The 21645-nt window shown below is 36.9% G+C and overlaps 1 protein-coding gene across 2 annotated transcripts in view; it reads right to left on the reverse strand.

Annotated features, from left to right (window-relative positions):
- CTBP1 (C-terminal binding protein 1) overlaps window positions 1-21645 on the reverse strand; it is a 251664-nt gene that overhangs the window by 176402 nt on the left and 53617 nt on the right. Inside the window, exon 2 of one of the 2 annotated variants that reach the window (XM_027815475.2) lies at window positions 17328-17488. In XM_027815475.2, the coding sequence (XP_027671276.1) occupies window positions 17328-17385 (58 nt within the window). In that variant the 5' untranslated portion in view covers window positions 17386-17488. Of the gene's footprint in view, window positions 1-17327; window positions 17489-21645 lie in introns of those variants that run through there. The other variant, XM_055717055.1, reaches the window with a different exon arrangement.

Consider the following 21645-nt stretch of genomic DNA (forward strand, 5'->3'; position numbering starts at 1 on the left):
ATGGTCCTCAGTTTGACGCAATTTACTGGTAATTACATTTTTTGTTTTTTTCCAGAGATAAATCTCATCCAAATGAAACCATACCTCCCTTATCTAGTACCGACATCTCTGGACTGTTTAGAAAGATTACTTTCATGAAGTACTGGATACAGTCCGAACCTGAGAAATTATTTCTATGTACTGATTCTCAAACACATTACTAAACTTCTCGAAGATGTTGAAAGTGGTTCTTGTAACTGCATTACTACAACAATAAAATCAAAATAAAAAATAAAATTAAAGTCTTTACTATTTGTTTAGTAATAGCATTTGACAACTATAGAGCACTGTAACAGTAAACTAAAATCCACTTAAATTTTTATTACTCCTGCTTCAAAAAAAGAAATAAAAGATATCACTTGTAAAATTCTTGTAAGAAGTAGTCAGAAGTTTCCTCATGTTATTGATGTAGTTTATAACTGCTGTTAGATACTTGATGTGGCAATATTTACATAAAAGGATAAAATCCCTGTCGTAATAGAACCAAATTGTTTTTAAGAACTTTTTGGATTACTGTACACTGCTAGCATATATGAAATCAGTCAGAAATGTAAGAGTGGTTTCCATTTAAAATTTCCCAAGTATGAAAGAATCTGTCCTTTACGCATGATAAAATCTAGTGACACAGCAAAATATTACTGCTGCAGTGTCCTCAAGGTATGCCCTTCGGAGAGTCCTGTGCTGCTTGCTCAGAAGTGCTGCAATAATCCATTAAGTGAAAATCATTTACATGCACAAAACTAGCTCAGCTGCTGAATCATGAAGTATATAATAATTGTGTCATAGCTTTTTAGCTTGATAATGCTATTTTCTTTCAAATTTTCTCTGTAAATATGTTTCAATTATTCCTTAATAAAGACAGTTACTTGGATAGGCAAATTATTAAATACTAAGTAGGATTATTCTATAATAGTTCGTTGGTTTTTTTTAAATCTATATAGACTTTGTACCTTGTTATAAAACTCATAATGGGTTAAGCCTCAGAGAGTGTAAGTATTATCATCATTTCACAGGTAAGGAAACAAACTACAGAGGGAAATTGCTTCCACAAGAACTCCGAGCACAGCTGGTTAAGCCTTGTTCTGATCTCTTATATCTTTAATCACACACCACACCACTTCTACAGATCTTATCATAGATTTGTTACACACATCATCCACATAGTGTGCATTACCACAGGTACCTAATACACAGAGGGCTAACTTTTTATTTTTCTTTAGTTTTAGGTATCATGCTTCTCTTCAAACACTTCAGCCATTAGACAAAAAAAGCATACTTAAAAGTGGTCTCTAAAGTTAACATTTCTTCCAATACCTATAAAATAGGTTTCTGAAGACCTGAAAAGAATTATTATTTATTGCACTACGAGACCTAATGGGTAAATATTAGCAATGCACAGCAACATGTACCTGAGATCCTAGGTGTTAATATGCTGGGTTTGGATACTGATACACTGCAAGTGGGCAGTGTTACCTTAATTTTTTACTCTAAATAATGAGGCTGGAAGCCTCAAAGAATGGGAGAGGGACCCTCCAAAGTTTGGGCAAGGAAAATAGAAGCCTTCCACAACCAAGGTGGAAGAAGACCTCGTGGATGGTTCAGACTAAAGTTCCATCTTGCTCAATAGCGTTTTTTTCCTGCTACGAGATTCAGAACACAGAAAACTGCACGACAGTAATTCATCTCCAGAACTTCTCCCTGCCACAGCAATTTGCAATTCAGGAGCTGTGTGAATCAGACATGTTTCAGCAAACCCAGTGGATTTTTCCTTTCACAAACATACCTATTCACTTCAACCTTCATGAAACCTTAGTAACCTATGATATCCTGCAGTAAGGAGTTTCATAACTTACCTGATATGTGAAGAAACACTTTCTACACCTACACACAGCAGTTTCACTTGATGCCCGCTGGTTATCACACTGAGAATGGAAACAGATATGCAAAGGTAATAGGCAAGGGGGTTTGGACACATTCGTGGGAAGCTGGAGTGCTGCTTTCTAACCTAGGGCTGAGGAGAGTATTTTAACTGCGACACTTTAATGAAAGTAGGTCAAAATCTTGCTTATTCCCAGAAAGGGATTTGATGTTCCGACTATCAATAGTGTAGAGTGCAATGCTGAGTCAGGTACTTTTTCAAGCATAGCTCATCAAGACGTCTGCAATGAAAAACGTTACTGCTCGCTACACCCACTTGCAGTTGGGTCCACATTACAGTCCACTGAGAACATCAGCAACTCCAGGCAAGTGCTGAACTGCTCCCTAAAAGCACGTGCTTTCAACTACAACAGCCCTCAGCCAGCCTCCCTGGTCTTTACAGGATGCCACACATAGTTTGGATATCAGAAGTACGCAACCTTCAAATTAAATCAGAAAACGTAAGGATGCACAACTTAATTTTGTTAAAAGTTCTCATCTCCAAACCACGCTAGCTTTTTTAATTCTTGTTTCCCTCATCTGGCTGGTAGCAAACTCTGAAACAGTCAGAACACAGACAGGCCAGTCTCAATTTAGGCTCCAGCTACAAGACCAATAATCAATAAACTGTCAGCAATTTATAATTTAATTAAAATACCATGGACATTGCTGTGTCCCTGAAACATTAAGTTAGTATATTTTCTCCTTATTTTGAGACACAGTAAAAAAACATATGAAAATGAGAACCAGAAGAAAATAAAATGGCCAAAGAAAGTACCTAAAAGGAGATTTAAGAGTTTCCGCATGACCTGATCTGGCCGACAGCTAGCCATGCTTGTGTCAATTGCTACATAAAACATTTACAGTATTTTGTGGATACCGTGGTGTAGGTACAGGTATCTTATTAAAACTCCTGTAACTCTAATAAACATGTTTTCTACTATCACTTCTCAATTGCCTAATGCTGAATTCAGTGAATGACAACCTGGTTAATCATGCAATCATTAATTTTCTTCCACTTTATTTTCAACCAGTTAAATGCTTTTAGAGAAGATGTATTGTCATGTCATTTGGGAAAAAAAAAAAAAAAACCAAACCACACAACCAAACTGAGGCAGATTATACCTCAGCTTCACAGAGACCGAGTTCTGAAAACATCCCATCTAGCACACAGTAAGTGCTTCTATCAAATTTTCTGCCATTTCAAAAAAATATGTTAATCTTAAACATTAACGGAACATCTTCAAATGGTGATTGTATCATAAAATAACCTTACTAACTGCTGAAGCCTCAAGTCTAGATATATTTTTCTCTTAGTAGCAATTATGCTGACTCTCTACTTTCTGATAAAATCATATGATTAACTATTAAATAAACCTAGAATAAGAAAGCTCTAGCTTACCATTACCTTTTGGGAAGACCAAACGAAAAACATTATAGCAAGTAAAATAAAACTAGATTGGTGTCTCTGATATGAGCTAAATATTAAAAAGCATTTGTTAACACTTTGCAGACAACATATTTAAAAACAAAAATTAGCATCACAGGTCATGACTGACAATGGAACAGGTCCAGCAGAACACTAAACCTATGCTTGAAAGTACCTGGTGCAAAGTCCTGGGTTTGGGTGCCATAAAAGACAAAATATTGACAATAATGTCAGCGTTTCTCTTGTTTCTTGAATGGTCATCAGTAGATGAACACTGCTTTTTTGGGGAAACTAACTCTCTTCTTCAAACTTATACTTTTGTATGAAAGAAGTTTTTATTGTCTCACCCCATGATCCTTTAATGCTATTAGAAGGACATCATGTATTTAAAGTGTAATTGATGAAAAGGAAATGCATGATTAATAGAAAACACAAAAAATATTATGCACGTATCAATAGAGAGAACAGCGTCATCCAGTTTTGGATGATTAGGCAAAATAGCTAGGCATTACTGCCAGTCTACAATACAGATTATAGCAGTAATGTCAAGGATATGACAATAGCTTGAACTTGCTTTTATCTATAACTTCAGCTTTTTCTCCCTCCCCCTGCTCTGTCCTTCAGAGCCAAGGAATGTCTGCACAGAATTACTTCTCTACAAGTTTCAAGTTTTCAATATGTTTAATTAAAATCTGGAAGTTTTAGCAAGTTTTTTCAAGCTAAATTGGTTTAAATCAATTTAGTCTTTCATATAGTAAAGTAGCCCAGCTAAATTAGACATGAATTTATGGACTTTCTGTAAGTCACGAACTCTGCTTCTACTGTTTTATAAAGTGTATACTTAAAAGACAATTTAAGGTTTACAAAAGCAACGGCATCTGTAAACCTGGCAACCTAAGTCAGGATCTGTCCCATTCTTCAGCTACATTTGAAAACTCCTAAAAAGACACAAAAAAGTGCACTCATACTGCAGAAGGAAGGGGGAAGTATCCAGCAGCCTTTTCAATTAACTGCTACTAACAAATCAACCTCCTATTATGCCAGATGTTAAGTATAGTTCAATTATAACATCAAATTAGTGTAAATAAGATGTTCAACAGAAAATATACCTCTATGCTCCTATAAAGAAATGCTGATGAAACTCTGATTTCCGTACTTCATGGCAGTTCTGATTTACAGAAATGTTGTAAACAGGAGATGCATTCCAGGAACCAGAGTGCCAGCTTTGATAAAACAAGCTCTGCGGTACGCAGGCATGAAAGAAAAACAGAAAGGGGAACAGGTACAAACTGCATCCAGACCAGAAAACTGCACAGGGACAAAAAAACCTGAACAGAAACAAACTCAGAGCAAATTAGAGGTTGTAGTATCTCCAAGACTAAGGAGAAAGGTGTCAGGAATACCATAACTACATATTTAAACTTTTTTTTTTTCCCCATAAAATACCTAATGTTACAAATATATACAAATATAGATAAAAAATATTAGGTTGCATTTTCAAGTGATCTTTACTGTGCATGCATACTCACATATTCTTCAAAACTCCTTAAAGTAACTGTAAAGTTACTACAAACAAGTACTCTAAAATTGGCTCGTCTGTGCTAACTGGGTTCAATTATCACAGTTATTAGTACAAACTTTTCCTGTTAAATCAAGCATTCATAAGTGACTTGTATAGAATGAGGCTAAAGAAAGTACTTTTCCTTCTATGAACTCCGTCTTCCTACCTGAAAATCTTCTGTCAAATTTTATCAACACAGAAGCATAAACTTGCCTGTAAAACATTTAAAAGCAGTTTTAGAATTGCATACAATATAAAGCTTTTACCTGGAACAATCCAACAATCTTTGTTTAGGAAATATGTTTTCCAATTAGATGACTCCAGTTAGACTTACTATGAGGGTGGTGAGACACTGGCACAGGCTGCCCAGAGAAGCTGTAGATGCCCCATCCCTGGCAGTGTTGAAGGCCAGGCTGGATGGGGCTTGGTCTAGTGGAAGGGTTGGAACCAGATGGTCTTTAAGGTCCCTTCTAACCCAAGCCATTCTATGATTCCATCATGTCAAAGAGGTGCAAGTCAGTCATGCTTCTGGAGCACTTCATGACTCAGGGAAGATCACAGCTTGTATCCAACCAGCCTCCACCACAACCAGTGGAGCTGACATGGAAACCCCACTGGTATTCATTTTGCAAAAGAGGAATCCACAACTTAGGGGAAGGAGTGCTTTCCACATGGAACTCCAAAGTAGAGGGTGAAATATATAGCCTGTAGCATGGGTTTCCTCCAGTTAATCATGCACAAACAGAATGGGAGATGGTACAATCTACTCAATTTGACATACAAGTCTCGAGACTTGCTAGCTTTTGGAGACAAAAGCCAATGTCAGTAGAGATGGTTGGTTTAGAACACTTACTGTCTTCCCCGCTAAATCATGTCAATACCACAGTTTGCAAAAAGCTTTAAAACTTCTTCATCTAAAAGGACTATAATTGATCACTTGGTAAACAGCTAAATATTTTTAAACTGTTGTGGAAAACTATGATTTTAGGAATGTATTTGCAGGTGCTGCTATTCATAAAGGACTGATGCAATAAAAATCAAAGCAAATGAAATAGAGTTGAACATTAAAAATTTAACATTTATTGTTAATTGATTTCCAGTGGAAATCTGCTTGCATATCACTAAGCAAAATGAATGTATCACAAAGAATATTTTAAGATACATTAGAAAACAAGGAATGAAATAGAAATTATTTTATTTCCTCATTAGAAAGGATAACCTGAAAAACAAGGAAAAGGAGACTCATAACTGCAGAAAAAAGGCCACTAAAGACCACATTTGACTGCAAGACCACACTCTCCTCTTGCTTATATCACCAGATGCGCTAGTGTTATTACCTCGGTAATAACAAAGCCTTTAAGGAGTTGCTCTAAAGTTTCTTTCATCTATTCCAGGATGCAGCCATACATTTGTTGATTACTGTAATCACAAGGAACCTATAAAGTAACTACTGATTTATGGTTAATAGATAAAAGGAAGCAACTGATTAAAAAAAATTATTCATTGGATGTTTTCAGCTCTGGGATGAACTCCCTTTTGCTTTCATGCATCAACATCCTGGACAAGGGGCAAAACATCTAATCATCTGACATTTTGGGAAATTCCACAGACTAACACCCAAAAATTAAAAAGGAAAGGATTTTGGAAACTTTAAGATCTTATTAACAACCACTTCAGAATTCCAGTGAAGGATTAGGACCCAAGAAAAGTTCAAACCAAGCTAGTGTATTTCAAAAATACTGCAATATAATTTCATTAAGATACAGCTAAGAGATAAGGGAAAAATGAAGAAAACATGGGTCCAGAGGCATGATACACTGGTCTTAGAAATACTTTATCAGGGCAAGTTTCTTATGAGACTAGAGGGGAGGAGGCAGGGACAAGAATAGTCCAGGCAGGGGCCCCACCTTGAAGAAACAGTTTTAAGTCTTCATCCACAAAATTATATACACAAAACTACTGGAAACAGGGCAAAAAAACCAGCTCGAGTTTCCCTTCCTGAGTTAAGGCACTCATTACTGACCGCAGTTATCCCTTTTCTTTGTGGCTAAATGAATTGATCTTGCATTACCTGGAACACAGATAGCAGCAAACCACACAGAAAGGGTAACAAACCTCCCTTCAAAAAACTAAGCATCTGTGGACTGACAATGATCTAGAAGACAAAGTTTCCGGGTTCCCAGGCAGGCACTCTTAACTACTGAGGAGCCACCATTAAAACCAGTGCTGCTTTGCAGAAACAACATTAAGACTCTCTGGGCTAGGGAGGGAATATGATTTGAGTTAGGTGATGGAAGGCACTTCTCTGGCCAAGGAATGTCCAGGTGGCACTTCTTGTTTCTGTGTGTAATATCTGAGAACCTTTTGGACAGATTTTCAAAGGAAACCAGGCTTATGTAATTGTGTCTGTTCATCTACCCGTTGGGCCCTCCTTAATTAAATCCTTAACTCACTAACAAATTTCAAGCAAAAGCTGCCAGTAGTCTCAAAAAGAATTAAGTTCCTGCAAGTTTTATTAAGCAGGGGGGGTGGGGGGAAGGCATCCAGATGAGAAGACAGACACAAATTAGAGGTCCTGCTTTGTGAAAGGCTGTAGTAGCACATTAGCAGCCATCCCTTCCATGACACCAGCCGGTCCCCAGACATGTCCTGACTTGCCAGCACACAGGCATCTCAGACCCAGCCACCTGTTGTCTTGTGAGAGCTGCTGGGACAGGAGGCACAGCGCATGAATTTCTCCAATAAAGCACCATCGTGCCTGCTATCTTTCTGCAAAATGGGGTCCAGCTGATTGATGCGTGTTGTATGTGATCACAGAAGGCCTGCTTGCTGTGCATGTGCCTCCAAAAGGGCTAATTCTGTTAGAGGATCCTGCCTTGTCCTAAGCGCAAATTGCACACTAAACTGCTCAAATCTGCCAGAGGAAAGAAAATGAGGATGATCTTAAGTTGTGTAAGGTACTTAAATTTCATCCGTAAAATACAAAGGGATTTCAAGATGCTGATGATTTCAGATGGGCATTGAAGTAGTGAGACACCTACCTTCCGCGTAACTCCTGACTTCGGGTGTCTGTATCCCCTGCAGATCCAGACTGAGGCATGTTGCTAGGCTGCCAACAACTGCCAGGCAACAAATCACAGCGTGCAGATTGAAGTCACGCTCACCATGCAACATATTGACCATGTTTTATTGTTAAGAAATCAATAATCTGCGTTGCCATAATCAAACGTAAGATACGGTCATATTTTTCCCGGGGGAAAAAAAAATAAGAATAAGACAAACTGTAAATCATTCTTATTGCCCTTCCAAAGTAAAATGTATATACCCATTCTTCAACCTGTTATAAAATCAAATTAATTTCAATATTAATGAACAAAGGCACTCACGTTGCACAAGATGTAATTAAGATTCCTACTACTTCTTTCTGAGCTACTTCTATTCGTTGCCCCACCAAATTATTAAAACAAAGCAGTTACTATGGTAACTAATTCATTCTCTGCATTATTATATTGTTTCTAAACATCAGCATCTAGTCATTCTGACTTACATGCCCTAAATTCCAGCTTGAAATTCTAAACTTTTGTCTTGTTTGTCAGAAAAGGCCTTTACAATCTATGCATTCATGCAGATAAGGATAGCCACAGTGCAGCTGCTTTTGTTTATTGCAAGAAGTAGTAACTGTTACTAAATTCTTTGAGTTTGATAAATTGATGTGCCTGCATGCAAGCGCAGAGCAGCACTCAGGGAACAAGAATGGGAGTTTGTGGAGTGCTACACAAAGAGGCAAACATGACCATCTGCAGGTTAGATAAACTAACAACAACAACAACAAAACATGGCTGGCAGATGTTGCGGAAACTAAGCAACACCTGCCTAAGTCATATCAGATACCCAGAAAAAAACCACATGGGTATGACTGATGCAATCTTCAAGAAAGAAAGGAACAGCCGGAAACAAGACACAGTGATAAAATTGCCTGGGAAAAAGTTATATTAGCATTTATTAAAACTATTGCTTCAAATGTACACTCCTTGACAAAAAAAGACATTTATCAAGTGTTTAATTAACACTTAAATTATTTTTAATTACCTATTAACAGGAGTCATAGTCTAATTGTATTGGAGTGTCATGTAACACATGAGGAAACTTTCTGAAAAATACAAGTAGGATCAAAAGAATAAAGACTCTTTCCTCTTCATCTTTTGCTGTCCTGCTACCATTGCCTGTAATTTTTACTGGGTTTTTTGGTGTGTCTCCATTTAATTGGCAAAATTAGATGTTTGAATATTTAGTGGATAGGATGATACTTTGAAAAATAAGCATCAGGAAAAGGAAACATCAGTAATTTTGAGCAGCTAATTTCTGGTTTAAAAAAAAAAACCAAACACATCTACTCAAAGTCATAAGCAATTTAAATTTAATCTTCAAAGGAATGGAAGAAAGAAGGAACCTTCTTTCTTAAGCACCTGAGCAAGGTCACAAACCACTGCAGAGTTCTGGATCTACAGCGGTACCAATGGACACGCTTTTACCTGCTGCAAATTCCAGTTAGCATTTCACAGTTAGCAAAGCCTTGGTTTTTAAAGGGATTCCAAGAGTACTACAACAGCCCGCTGTTATTTATATCACAGTAACTCTGAAAGTCTCCCACTGACTGTTTTCTGTCAAAGGAAAATAAAAGGCACAAAGGCAGAGAAGCAACTTTTGTTTCCTAACCTACTATCTGACTTCAGAAGAGCTAAAAGATAAAACAGGTTTCTTGACTCCAAATGGCCTGTCCATCAGATCATGATGACTTTTCTGAGGAGGAGAGATCTCTCTGCAAGATACTTTTCCCCGGCAAAGCCTCCACGCAATTCCTCCTGTTTAAGGAGAGGCACCCTTCAAGTTCAGTACTGACCTCGTGGAACAAGGACACAAGGACGGAGCAGCAGATGCCTTCAGCACTGGAAGGCTGTCTCCTCTTTTATTTTCTTGTTTCCACTTGCATAATCACGCTCCCATCCTGACTGCGCTAAGGGAGGAAACAAAATAAAATCCTTTTTTGCATCTCGGGCTGCACTTCCCTAAGGATGGGAACTGCTGCTATGAAAGCTGAACATGTCTGCTTTAATTAGATGACTACTTAAATTTTTCAGTATGTTTACCTAGACACTTAATCTTCGTACACTTCGGTTTTCCAGAGCACAGTTTAAAGCAATGTATAAATTTAGGGCTTCCAGAGCATCTTCCCTGACCCCAGGCAGAAATAAGTATATATTACCACCAAGTACTTAAACTTCTAAAGCTTTTAAAGGTTTTGCCAGGTACTCATCTGCACTGTATAAAAGCTAAATATCTAGTCTGAAAAGTTTTTTAAGTTCTCTGAAGATTATTCAGGAATTAGTGATGAGGTGTGGTTAAGTACTGGATTCTGATTCAAATATATATGATAATACAAATACAATGATTAACACCCTGTAAACCCAGTGTCAGGCTATATTGTTTACTGTATTTAACACTGTCTTTGACACTAACATTAAATAAAACTCTTCTGACTTCATTATTATAGCAGTCAGAAGTAGTATACTGGATATATCACAGCTGAATGTAGTGGCTGTCACAAGCAAGCAGTGTATTTTACTTCAAAATATCAATGAAAATGTATATACAGATAAAGTATATAATGCTGGAAACCACAAAAATCACAGCTTCTCTTTAAAACATTTGAAACTTACATCAGTGGCCTGAAGATTTCAGCAAAATTTAAAAATCTCATTGAGTCTTTCCTCTGTAGGGCTTTGCCCCCACCACCCCCCAGTTTTCTTGTTAAAATAATGCTTTTAATTAGCAGCTACTGTTCAGCATCATTTAGGGCAAAATGGGCTTTTAAGCTCATTTTCTTTTTATACAGTTTGCATTGTTAGTAGTGATACCTCTGGAACATTGTAGTAGCTTAAGTGCATGCAAATTCAAAAGCTGTTTAGGTAGCTCATAATGAAGATTCAAATTGCAAAAGCAGGTTTCTGCAGCAATTCAAAAGAAAGCCAAAACCACCTTGCACCATAAATACTGAATAAAATATTAAGGATAAAAACAAAACCCAAGCATAAGCATGTGCATAAGCATTTCAACTATAACTGTAATGAGATAAAGAATGGTTTTGCATTGGGGTAAACATACCTCAAATACACAGATAACTTTCACTAATGTGCGGGAAGTGACAAATGATCTTGTTGTGACAATTCACAGTAGTATTGTTTTCATTTTATTATTTCAAAGTCAACTTATCTTAGTCCTTAGAATAACCTCCCTGTTCTTTGAAGACAAGTCTTATATAACAGATTCAATATTTTACCTAATTCTTTATATTTCAAGCTCATACAAATATTTTCAAAGTACTTACAGGCAATACAAAAATAGTGTTAACTTGTTAAAACACCCTTGTACATCACACAAGAACTCACGCATTTTTATTTTAAGATACTTGTATCTTCAGGTAACTTTGTTTACTTCTAGGCTTTTCTGCTGGGGTTATTCATAGAAAACTCTGCTTGCTTAAACAGTTTCATTAGTTACAGTTGAAAGATTTGATGGCTGTTCCTCCAGAAAGGTTTTGGTATCTTTTACTACCTGGTTCCTAATTTATTTTATACTGGATTGCTAGGGAGAAAAGGAGTTTTCTCCAGGTCAAAATCCTTATTTATTTGCTGAAGGCACACTTCAGGTTAGAAAATCACATTTTTGTGAAGGTTAATTGTTACTTTATGAAGGAGCAACATTCACTTACGAAACAACAAATGATAAAATATTAGGAATCTTTTAGCTCCCTCTGCTGCCCTAATCCTTCAATAAGCCTTCTAAAGTCTGTCAAAAAGACACCAAGCAACTAGGCAGCCCATTAATCTCCTTTATAAAAAGACTTGGTATATTTAGCATGTCAAGCATTAAGATCAGCACGCAAAAAGAAAAGTCTATAAAGTACTAGGTGATTTACAATTGTCTGCATGTTTTATTATTTCCTTTCTTCCTTTGAGATCTGCAACAAGTGAGACAACCATGGATATTTTCAAATTTGGATGTCAGTTAACTGATAGCTTATTTTCCAAACAACTGGACATCTGCAATTCCCCTTTACATAAGAAAGAGATAAGTGTACTCACTGCCTGGAAACGTTTATTCCTCCTTTCTTTTACTTACACATCAACTTACATAGTACATACCGAGACAGTAAAAATTTCTTTTTAAATTCAGGGGAAACCCAAACATTGCCAAAGTAGGCCATCTCCCTCATTAATATGCAGAAAACTTGTCTAACTGCCTAATTTCACAACTGCAATGGGTCAAATCACAGTTTAAGCAAGCCAGATAGACCCCATCAGTGGTCATGAAATAACACTTGGTATTTGTCAGTTTGGTACTTTCCACTTGTTAAGAAGCCAAGCTCTCTATTACATGCACAAGCAGGTGGGGGGAAGAATCAGAAATGTATTTTTTAAACTAAGTCACTCTGCATTTCAAGATTTCTTCATACATTTGGAAAGAAGAAAACCAAATTCAATTCATAGCTGCATTCCTCCTGGAACCATCAGTGTAATACATCAGCTGTGAACTGGGGATTCATCTTATTAAATCACATGCGATGTAGCACCACAAGCAGAAAAAAGAAGTTTTAAAAAAACACAGATGTTTTCTTACAGGCAAAGAAATCCTAGACCATATTATTGAAAAGAAACTATTCTTTTTTCTTTTTTTTTTCCTTTTGCATTTTTACTGTCCTTCAAAGAGCATAACACTTGGGTATTTGCCAGTATTCAGACCTTCCCAAAGAAAGGCTGCCCTTCATAAAAGCAAAAGATGAGAGATTTTATCTGAAATTTTAGAAATTCATCCCATTAATATGCACTTTTCCAATTTATGATCTTGACCGACTCTTCTTAGGTAATAAAGCAGCACTGTTAAAATAGCTAAAATACAATTCAAGGTTTTTTCTGAGCACTTTTAAAAAGAAAGAGGCAACCTGTGCATAAATAACAACCTTAAGATGTATACCAGTGCTGCATAAAAAGGAAAAAAAACTTGAAATGATTGTCGAGAAGCTCTAAGGTGTGCCAAGAAGCTTTTTGCTTCCTCAAAACCAGAACTAGAAAAACATAAGATCTGTCTGGAGGCATACAGGGTCTTCAGAGACTTCTTATACTTGCATACACTAGTCTTTGCTATAAATACCACATATGAGGTGCTCTGGAAAGAAATTTCTGCTTTCAAGCAATCATCAAACTGGAAAAGTCACTCTCACAATTTCGTAGTTACATTTCCAGTATTGTGCTGTAGTTCAATCCCTAATACCTGTGTAAACAAGCAAGAAGAACTGTAAGAGGAAACACCCTTTTCCTCCTCCCAGTTTCACCAATGTCCCTAAGCTCTCCCCTTTAAATAGTTTTCTACATCTTGGCAACCCACTAAAAGCAGTGGCTGACTGAGCACTATATATTATACGATGTAATGTATTTAGAGAAAATTCACTGTGTTCATCGAGCCCGATTACAGATGATTCAAACAAAGTAAAATTTTCTTTGGACTGCAGCCACCTTCTGTTGCCTTCCTAGTTCATTTATTAGCTCCCAGCAAATTCGACAGAGGTCAGAAACCCCCAAGGTAACTTCCAAGCTATGGTCAGTAAAACATACACACATCTAATTAAAGATTCCTAGAATATAAGCAAATACACAGCATTGTTTACAGTTTTGTTACAATATAAAGTACAATAATACCTTAATTAGAGATAACAACTTTTCAAAATGCCAAAAACATTTAGAATTTTTCAAATTACCCACAAAATGAACACGTTTTATTTTTGCACTGTGACACTTCCAACTGTTCTGCCAAATGTATACTATTATAATTACGCTTTGCAATCACCAGCATCAGTAGAGAGGGGGACAAAGAACAATATAATCAGTAACTAATTAATGTTTCACATGCCTTGATACTATTTATCTTCAAGGGGAAAATGCTAAATGTTATTTTATAAATTTGTGAAGTGAATTTAATGTCAGCATCTCAGAGTGCCTAGAATCATGCCTTTATGCCTACAGCTACTGGTGGAAGTTAGAAATCAGCATTTAATATCTGGCTTCTTCAACGGACAGTCTTCAATGGGAAACCTCTGAAATGTGCACGAAAACATAACTGCAAGCTTTAGGATTAGCAGCAAATACTGTTTCATATTATAGAAATCACTGAAGGGAATCATAGGTACCTCAGACAAAATTACTTACTCAGCTACATTAAAAGACAACTAATTGCTCCCAAAGTAATAGAATCTGGATTTTTTTCTGCATTGAGTATCAACTGAAATTTAGTACTACTACTACCGCACTATTGTTAACTCACAAGGTAATAGTAAATCCAATGATGCCTGTTCAATTTGTTGCTTAATTTGCATGATTAGTTACTATAAGGAAGTGTGCAAACTACCTGAAGCCACAGGAAAGCAGTTCAACTCAAATAATATTGTACATGCAGTTATCTAACTTACAAGGGCATTTGTGGTAATCCATTAAACACAGAAAAAGCTGTGTGCAGCCTGCTCACAGGCTCCCAACACAAGCATCTTGTGAATCAGGCCCATACCACTAATTTTTCAGAAACTGAATTTCAACTCATTATCATCCCCTCCTCAAACAGGAATACAAACAGTAACAAAATGCTGTATGTGACCACCACACCACCAGTGTCTCTTTATGGATATAACAACGTATTAATGTCTGCCCATCACAAGTTTTTATGTTAAACAATTTATGAAAAAACATTTAGTTAGTAATAGTAAATCACTGTATCCTGTTTTTAAGTGGAACATGCAATAAAAGGAAACTTATCTTAAAAATAATTCTTTTGTGAGGGAAAAGGTTAAGAGAAGCTATACACAAACTGATGAACAAAAAAGCTGACTGAGAAGATAAACCACCTTTAATAGCTATACAGCTCAATACACTTCCTGAGCTTTGTAAAACATTACGCATAGTTCAAAAATATGAAATACTTAGGTTGTGTTATGGAAGGCACATATATCACAGAACAACTCTGTACATTTATATTCAAACCTGAACAGGACCATATGTAAGGAAAAGCCTTTTCAAAACAAACCACTCCCCTAATTTTTATCCAGCTTGACACAGTTGCAGCGAGAGTGATTTAAAAATATCAGCCAGAGTTGTGTTTACAAACCTCAAAGAACATTTGAGCATACAGACACTCAAAGAGCAGAATACAGCTTGGACACTAAAGAGCCAAATTAGATTTCTGTAACCATAAAATTTCAAGCGTTTTTCCATATCCATTGTTTCACCGCCTCTCCTCTTGATCATCTTCTGTCTGGTCTTCCCACTATATTTTTCCAACATGGCCATTTGTCTAGCATATCGAAAATAGGATTAGGAAGCAGAGGTGACTAAAAAAACTTTTCTCCTACATTATTTTTCAACTGGATCAATTCCCTATACTGCATGGCTGCACAGATTTTACCATATGATGCAGTGAATTGTGCAGGGCTGGGAAAAATAAGCCAGACAAAAGGCGTTGACTAAACAGCATCACCAGATGTGAACACGGAGCCTGGGGGAAGCTATTTTAAACCATCACAGTGGCTAATGGTCTGTCACCTCTCTCCCCAGCAACATTCCTTGCCACATCATCACAGACTGTTTTCTTCTTAAGTTGTCCTGTTGATCAATATAACAAACCCCAAAGGAGGCTGCAGTTCCACAAAGTGGGTTGAGCAGATCTAACTGCTGGCTGCCATCAAAAGGGACAGGTTTCTCCGTCCTCCTCACAATTTGCCAATTTGGGTGACTAACACAGGCAAAAAAAAAAAAAAAAAAAAAAAAAAGGCAGCTAACATTCTGCATTTTTTATTGAGGCATCAGATCCAGAGACCCAAAGATGAGGACCTGAGACTGGCAGCACTCCACCAGGAGGGCTCCTAGGACATTTCCATCTGATCTGACTGCAGTGCCGCCCAAAAAGAGGGGCAGCCTTCCCAAATTCCCCATCCTCGGCTGCCAGATCCCCATTTCTCTGAGCTGGAATTAGTCTCCAGTGAGCCAACCAAACTGACCACTTGGCCAACCAGTCTAGGTGGGACACAATATCAGTTTGGACCTGACAATCATGAGCAGGCTTGGCTGGTTTTAGAAGAGACTAACAAGGAGATTAATCATCTAAACCAAATGTGGAACTGCACCCTTTGATGCTTTGAAGAAATGCCTTTCTCTGGCTATGTCAGGGTAAGTGGTCCCAGCACCCCTCGTTGATCCTTTCCAACTGCCTCCCTTTAATGCAACTGCTTTGTCAGCTGAACGGTGACCTGGACTGAGGAATTTACCTAAATGGAAAATATTCCAACAAAATGTTTATTTATAGTATGAGTCATCTTCTTAATCTAGCTCGTTATATGGTTACACTCATATTGGCACAAAGAAAGGGGAAAACACAAGGACAGAAATCAGCTGCCAGGGACTGCTTACACCAACACAGCTGCTAGGAAAAAAAAGTCTCAAGACCAATGCATGGAAGAGCAAATGTTACAGCTGCAGTTCACTGCTTCAGTATTAGGCATGCTGTAGAGACCATGTGCCCAGGAGTCTGTACACTTTCTCCCAACACATCAAAATGGGTTAGTAAAGAAATTAACTATTCCCTTGCCTTTTAAGGAGAAGCTAACATTCCAATATAAAAATTAATTTAGCCCAAGTAATGCAAGTATACTCTTAAAAATAGAGTTCCCTATTCCCTCAAACTGCTTTCACACCAACCCTAAAAGCAAATCAACAAAGAATACCTGGAACATACAACTTGGTCATTTGTGTCTTAAGGTAAAATGACTAACCAAACTGATTACAGTCCTTTCACTACAATTCAGACTATTTTTACTAATAATCATTAAAGTTTGGGGGTCTTTGGGACTTTTTTTGTGTTTTCTTTTAATTTGATTTTCTACTGCCTTCCTAGGACTAGATACAGGCTGTTAAATCAATCTATATTAAGTAAGCCTGTAGAGAAAGACCCTTGAGAACACTATGTGGTCATCTTATCCTTTCACTATTATTATTTTATATAAAACCACAATCTTTCACAGTGTTTGGGTAGAGTGTTATAAAATGCAACGATGAAAGCAAACTTAACTGTAGAACAGTATGGAGTTCACATACTAATTGCTTTTATCTGTCTAGGTCTCTTTTCACCCCAAAAAAGCCTTTGTGCAGAGTTAATATCAACTCAACAGGAACTGCAACTGAACTAAAATACACTGAATGACCAAAAGAGAAGAGTTCCAGTCTTCAGAAATATTAGCAATCCATGAAATTAACAAAGTTAACATTACAAATTGAAATGTCTAACCTTCAAATATGCGATCCAGACGTTGCCGCTTCACTTTGTGTTTGTCCATTAGAGACATAAGAGTGGAAGCTCAAAGAACGTCTCCACACAGCTTGGTGATGGTCTTCTCAAGCCAGCCACAAATCAGAAATGCTTACTGTCTTTTATAAACTTACTTTCACCTGTGAACAGAAAGATAAACTTCTTAAACTTTAAAAATATGGAAAATTTTTTCACCTCTTTCCAGAAAAATGATCTATAAATAATTCAGATAATTAAAGACATGAAGTTCTTAAATCCTATTAGGTAGGTGATATTTCACAACAAACTGCCTTCTAAAAACGTTGAGATGCAAAGCACACAGCACAGCTCAAACAAGCCAGTATAAGAAATGCTCCAGGACAGCTTGTTTTCTTTTGACTTTCAAATACTCTTTTCACCCTTTCACTAAACACATCACCAGCTGAAGAAGGTATCTCAGGCAGGCACAGGTACAGGATTTCCATAGAACAACAGAAATGCGTCCACCCCGAATGAAACTGGAAAGCCACACTTCCGCATCATAACATTCACAGCAAGAGACAAAACCTCTTTTCATTCTTAACTTTTAAGCTTTCTATGATAAATAAACCAGAGTTTGATACCTGAAAGTTGAAGGAAACTATTCAAGGAGCACAAACCGGAGGAAATGCATCACGGTGACAACACAGAATGCCAACATCTATATCAACCAAATGGCATTTAAAGCAGGTTTATGCATGACTAGGCAAGCTCTTTGGCAGCAAATACCACTAAGCACTTTTCAGATACCATGTAGCTGGGCAAGACAGCGTAAGGGTATTGCAACAAGCAGTCTGCATTTTAAGCCAAACCACTGAGAAGCAGGAAGGGGGGATGGGGAAAGAGAAGAAAAAATCCCCCAACAATAATCTAATCGTAGTGGTAAAAATGCACAAAAGCAAGTGGATGGGGTAAAACTAAGAGTACAGATCGTCTAAAAAAGCAGAATCAGAGCACCGCTGCCTTTAAATATCTCAGTAGACTTTAAGAAAGAAACTCAGAGAATGCTGTATTACAAGCACAGCGCACATGAAAACAAGCCAAATAATCCACTTCCCTGTTCCTTTTTATTCCTGCCCAACAGCTTTCAACATCAGCGGAGAGCATTAAATGTCCTTACAAGTGACTGAACCTGGAAATCTGCTTGTATCTTTTTAGAGGCTAAACTTTTCTACAACCATAAGCAAATTGCATCAACATATTATGAAGATTCATGCACTCCAGGTGAAATGATAAAAATATTTCTAATATTAAGAACTGCATATTTGCATTAAAATAGGTATCTTTACCATCACTACCCTGCTTGGCACATTTGGACTTTTATCAAAGTTCCTTTCTTTGTGTTAATTTTCATTTAAAAATGGAGTGAATGTGCAACACTCATCATGCTTTTAACACTTTATTCAGCCTTATCCTGTGCGTCACTTTCCCTCCATACTTTTTATCCTCAAATTCAAGATTCTTCTCCTGTTTTCCATGTCTGTTCCCAGCTGAATATAACCTCCGATCATGAATAGGAAAAAAAAAATTGATGAAGAATGCAGAAGCCCAGTATTTTCTCTTTAAAAAAACAAAAAGAATGTTACCATTTTAGAAATTTTCTATTACTTTTTCCAACATTATTTATATAATACAACATTCTTCAGTGTTGAATATGGCTCTAAGATTGCACAAGCATTGCATCAAACCTAATGTGCATTTTAAAACCTTAGAAACCAGCTATATAGCCACCTGCCTTTGCTTAAGCCAACACCCCAAACTTGTGTAGAGGATGAGTCCTAAACCAGTCTTTAATTCCCTTATCACTTCTGGTTTATAATCTACTCCCTTCAGTTATCACATAGAAAGATCTAGAGGATAAGAAAAACTACAGTACAATGAACATTTTAAATACCAGTCATGGTTTAAATTTTTATAGCTTATTTAATTTCCCATCTTGTAGAAACATATATGCCTGCTAGCATCCTTGTGCTGCTTTGTTTATTCATTCAGCAAAAGATTTTTCCAGTGTAGTCATTCTACGTACAAAGCTGGATGACAGCTGTAAAAAACCAAACATCTGTAACTATTGACCTACCACTGAAAGTGTCACCAGATGTTTTCTATCTGTCTACAGTAGCTTCAAAGTGTACCAGATAAATCAAGTAGTTTTCTTTTAAACATTGTCATAAATTTCAAAATAAAACATTTTTGAGCAAAAAATTAAATTAACATGTTAGCACAGTTCTAAATTTAACCCCCATACAGTTTTATTATACTTCATATTCTAACACAAAGAGAAGATGATGATATGGGAAGTATTTCCCAGCAAAACAAAAGCCTTATAATTATGGGAGCATTAGTTACTGCAATTACTAAACCACAACATGAATAATTGTATTTGAGAAATTCACTAAAAATACAAGCACACTGCCTAATGAATTAAAAATCAGAACACAAAATACCAAATGGTATTTAAGATCAGACTTCTGTAGTTCAATACTTATGATAAAGTGAGAATCCAAGTGATTTAAGAATACATACTGCTTATCATGTATGTCAAGTATTAGCTACAAAGCCATCCGAGATACACTCAATGTAAACAACTCTTTTAAGCAGTATAAATTTTAGATGAAAATATACACTGCTGAAAACCATTAGATTTTTTTCCTCAGTTAAGCAGATGATTCCAGTGTTTAAAAATATTTTTAAAGAAACTGCCTCTGTGTATTGCAATCTGAGGCATTTAGCTCTTTCTTGAGAAAGGAAGACCTTCACACTTCCTGAGACTTCAAGATAAAAGGAAAAGGGAATCAGGAATCTCCAACATTTTTACAGGAGTGTGAGAAAATCCTACAGGCTAAAACAGGAATGATAAGTAAAATAAATCAACTCTGATTTCAGTTTTCAAAACAGGTAACAATGGTAATGGAGTAAAGGATAAACATCAGCTGCAAGGGAGAAGATTTGAAGGAAGGCCCATTCAAAACCTACAATCTTCTCTCCAGAGAGAGAGAGGAGGAAAAGGAAGCAGACTGAGAAATTAATTCTTTTTAACGAGGCAAACCAGTAGATTATACACATGCTTGTAGGTTGAGACAAACCTTAAATTATTAGGGAAGAACTCCCCTCAAACCCAAAAGGTTGCAACATGCAGTGCAGAACCATTTCCTTTGCATCAGTCTAACAGGAGAAGTTTGTGTGGACCAGATGATGTTTCCACTGAATCTGAACAGGTGGGGAAAGCCCACCAGAAAAACTGTGAAGCGTATCATGCATCACCTCAGATTAGTTAGCCCACTAGCAAAAAGATTCAAACTATAAACTCTGAGCACAGACTTTTACCTATACAGCTAGGAACAGCAAAAGAAAAGGCTGATTTCTACCTTTGCCTCGCTGTCAGGCAAATAAAATCAAATGACGACCCAAATCAAATGATGAAGCATAAGAAAATCAAAACAGAAATGAAATTCACAGAACAAACTGCTAGATCACTAATACATCAAGAATAAGGTCATGAGGTTTCATGTTACCCTTGGGAATCTCAACCTTCATTTAATTTACTCATTCTAATATATGTTCTTTGGTCTGAAACTATACTGAGTTACTGAAATATTTTTTTCTTTCTACCATCAACTTTCAAAAAGTATAATATAAAGCTACCATAAGAAAAATTATAAGTTTATATTCCATATTCTATTGCCATCAGGTTTTGAGGACTTCAAAAATTAGATTTCCAAGAAAATCCAGACTAATACTTTGCTTCTCTTTCCCTCCCACCCAAATAGATAAGATTTGTATTTTCCATGACACCTCACAAGCGTTGAAATGGCCATTCTGCTCAGCCCTGGCAGAAGTAAGTAATTATAATGAAAATGTTGTTTTCCTTGTTATAAACATTTTAATTATCCTAAATAATTACATATTTTGCAGTAACTTTGTTTCAGATGGTAAACAGATTATCTAGTCCAATTCCCCTGCCATGGGCAGGGACACCTTCCACTAGCCCAGGTTGCTCCAAGCCCCACCCAGTTGGGCCTTGGATACTGCCAGCGACAAGCCATCCACAGCTTCTCTGGGCAGCCTGTTCCAGTGTCTCACCACCCTCATCATGAAAAATTTCTTTCTTATGTTCAAGTCAACCATACCTAAGATTTCATGGTAAAACAGCCAGAGTCATTGATGAGTTGGATGGGGTGCTCAAGGCAACTGGGGCTGCTCACCAGGCAGAAGGATGCCTTCTGCAATGACTACTGTTGCAACCATATGATCACCAATGTAAATACCTTACCTCACATTT

This window comes from Falco cherrug, chromosome 1 (genome assembly GCF_023634085.1).
Source record: "Falco cherrug isolate bFalChe1 chromosome 1, bFalChe1.pri, whole genome shotgun sequence".
Lineage (NCBI taxonomy): Eukaryota > Metazoa > Chordata > Aves > Falconiformes > Falconidae > Falco > Falco cherrug.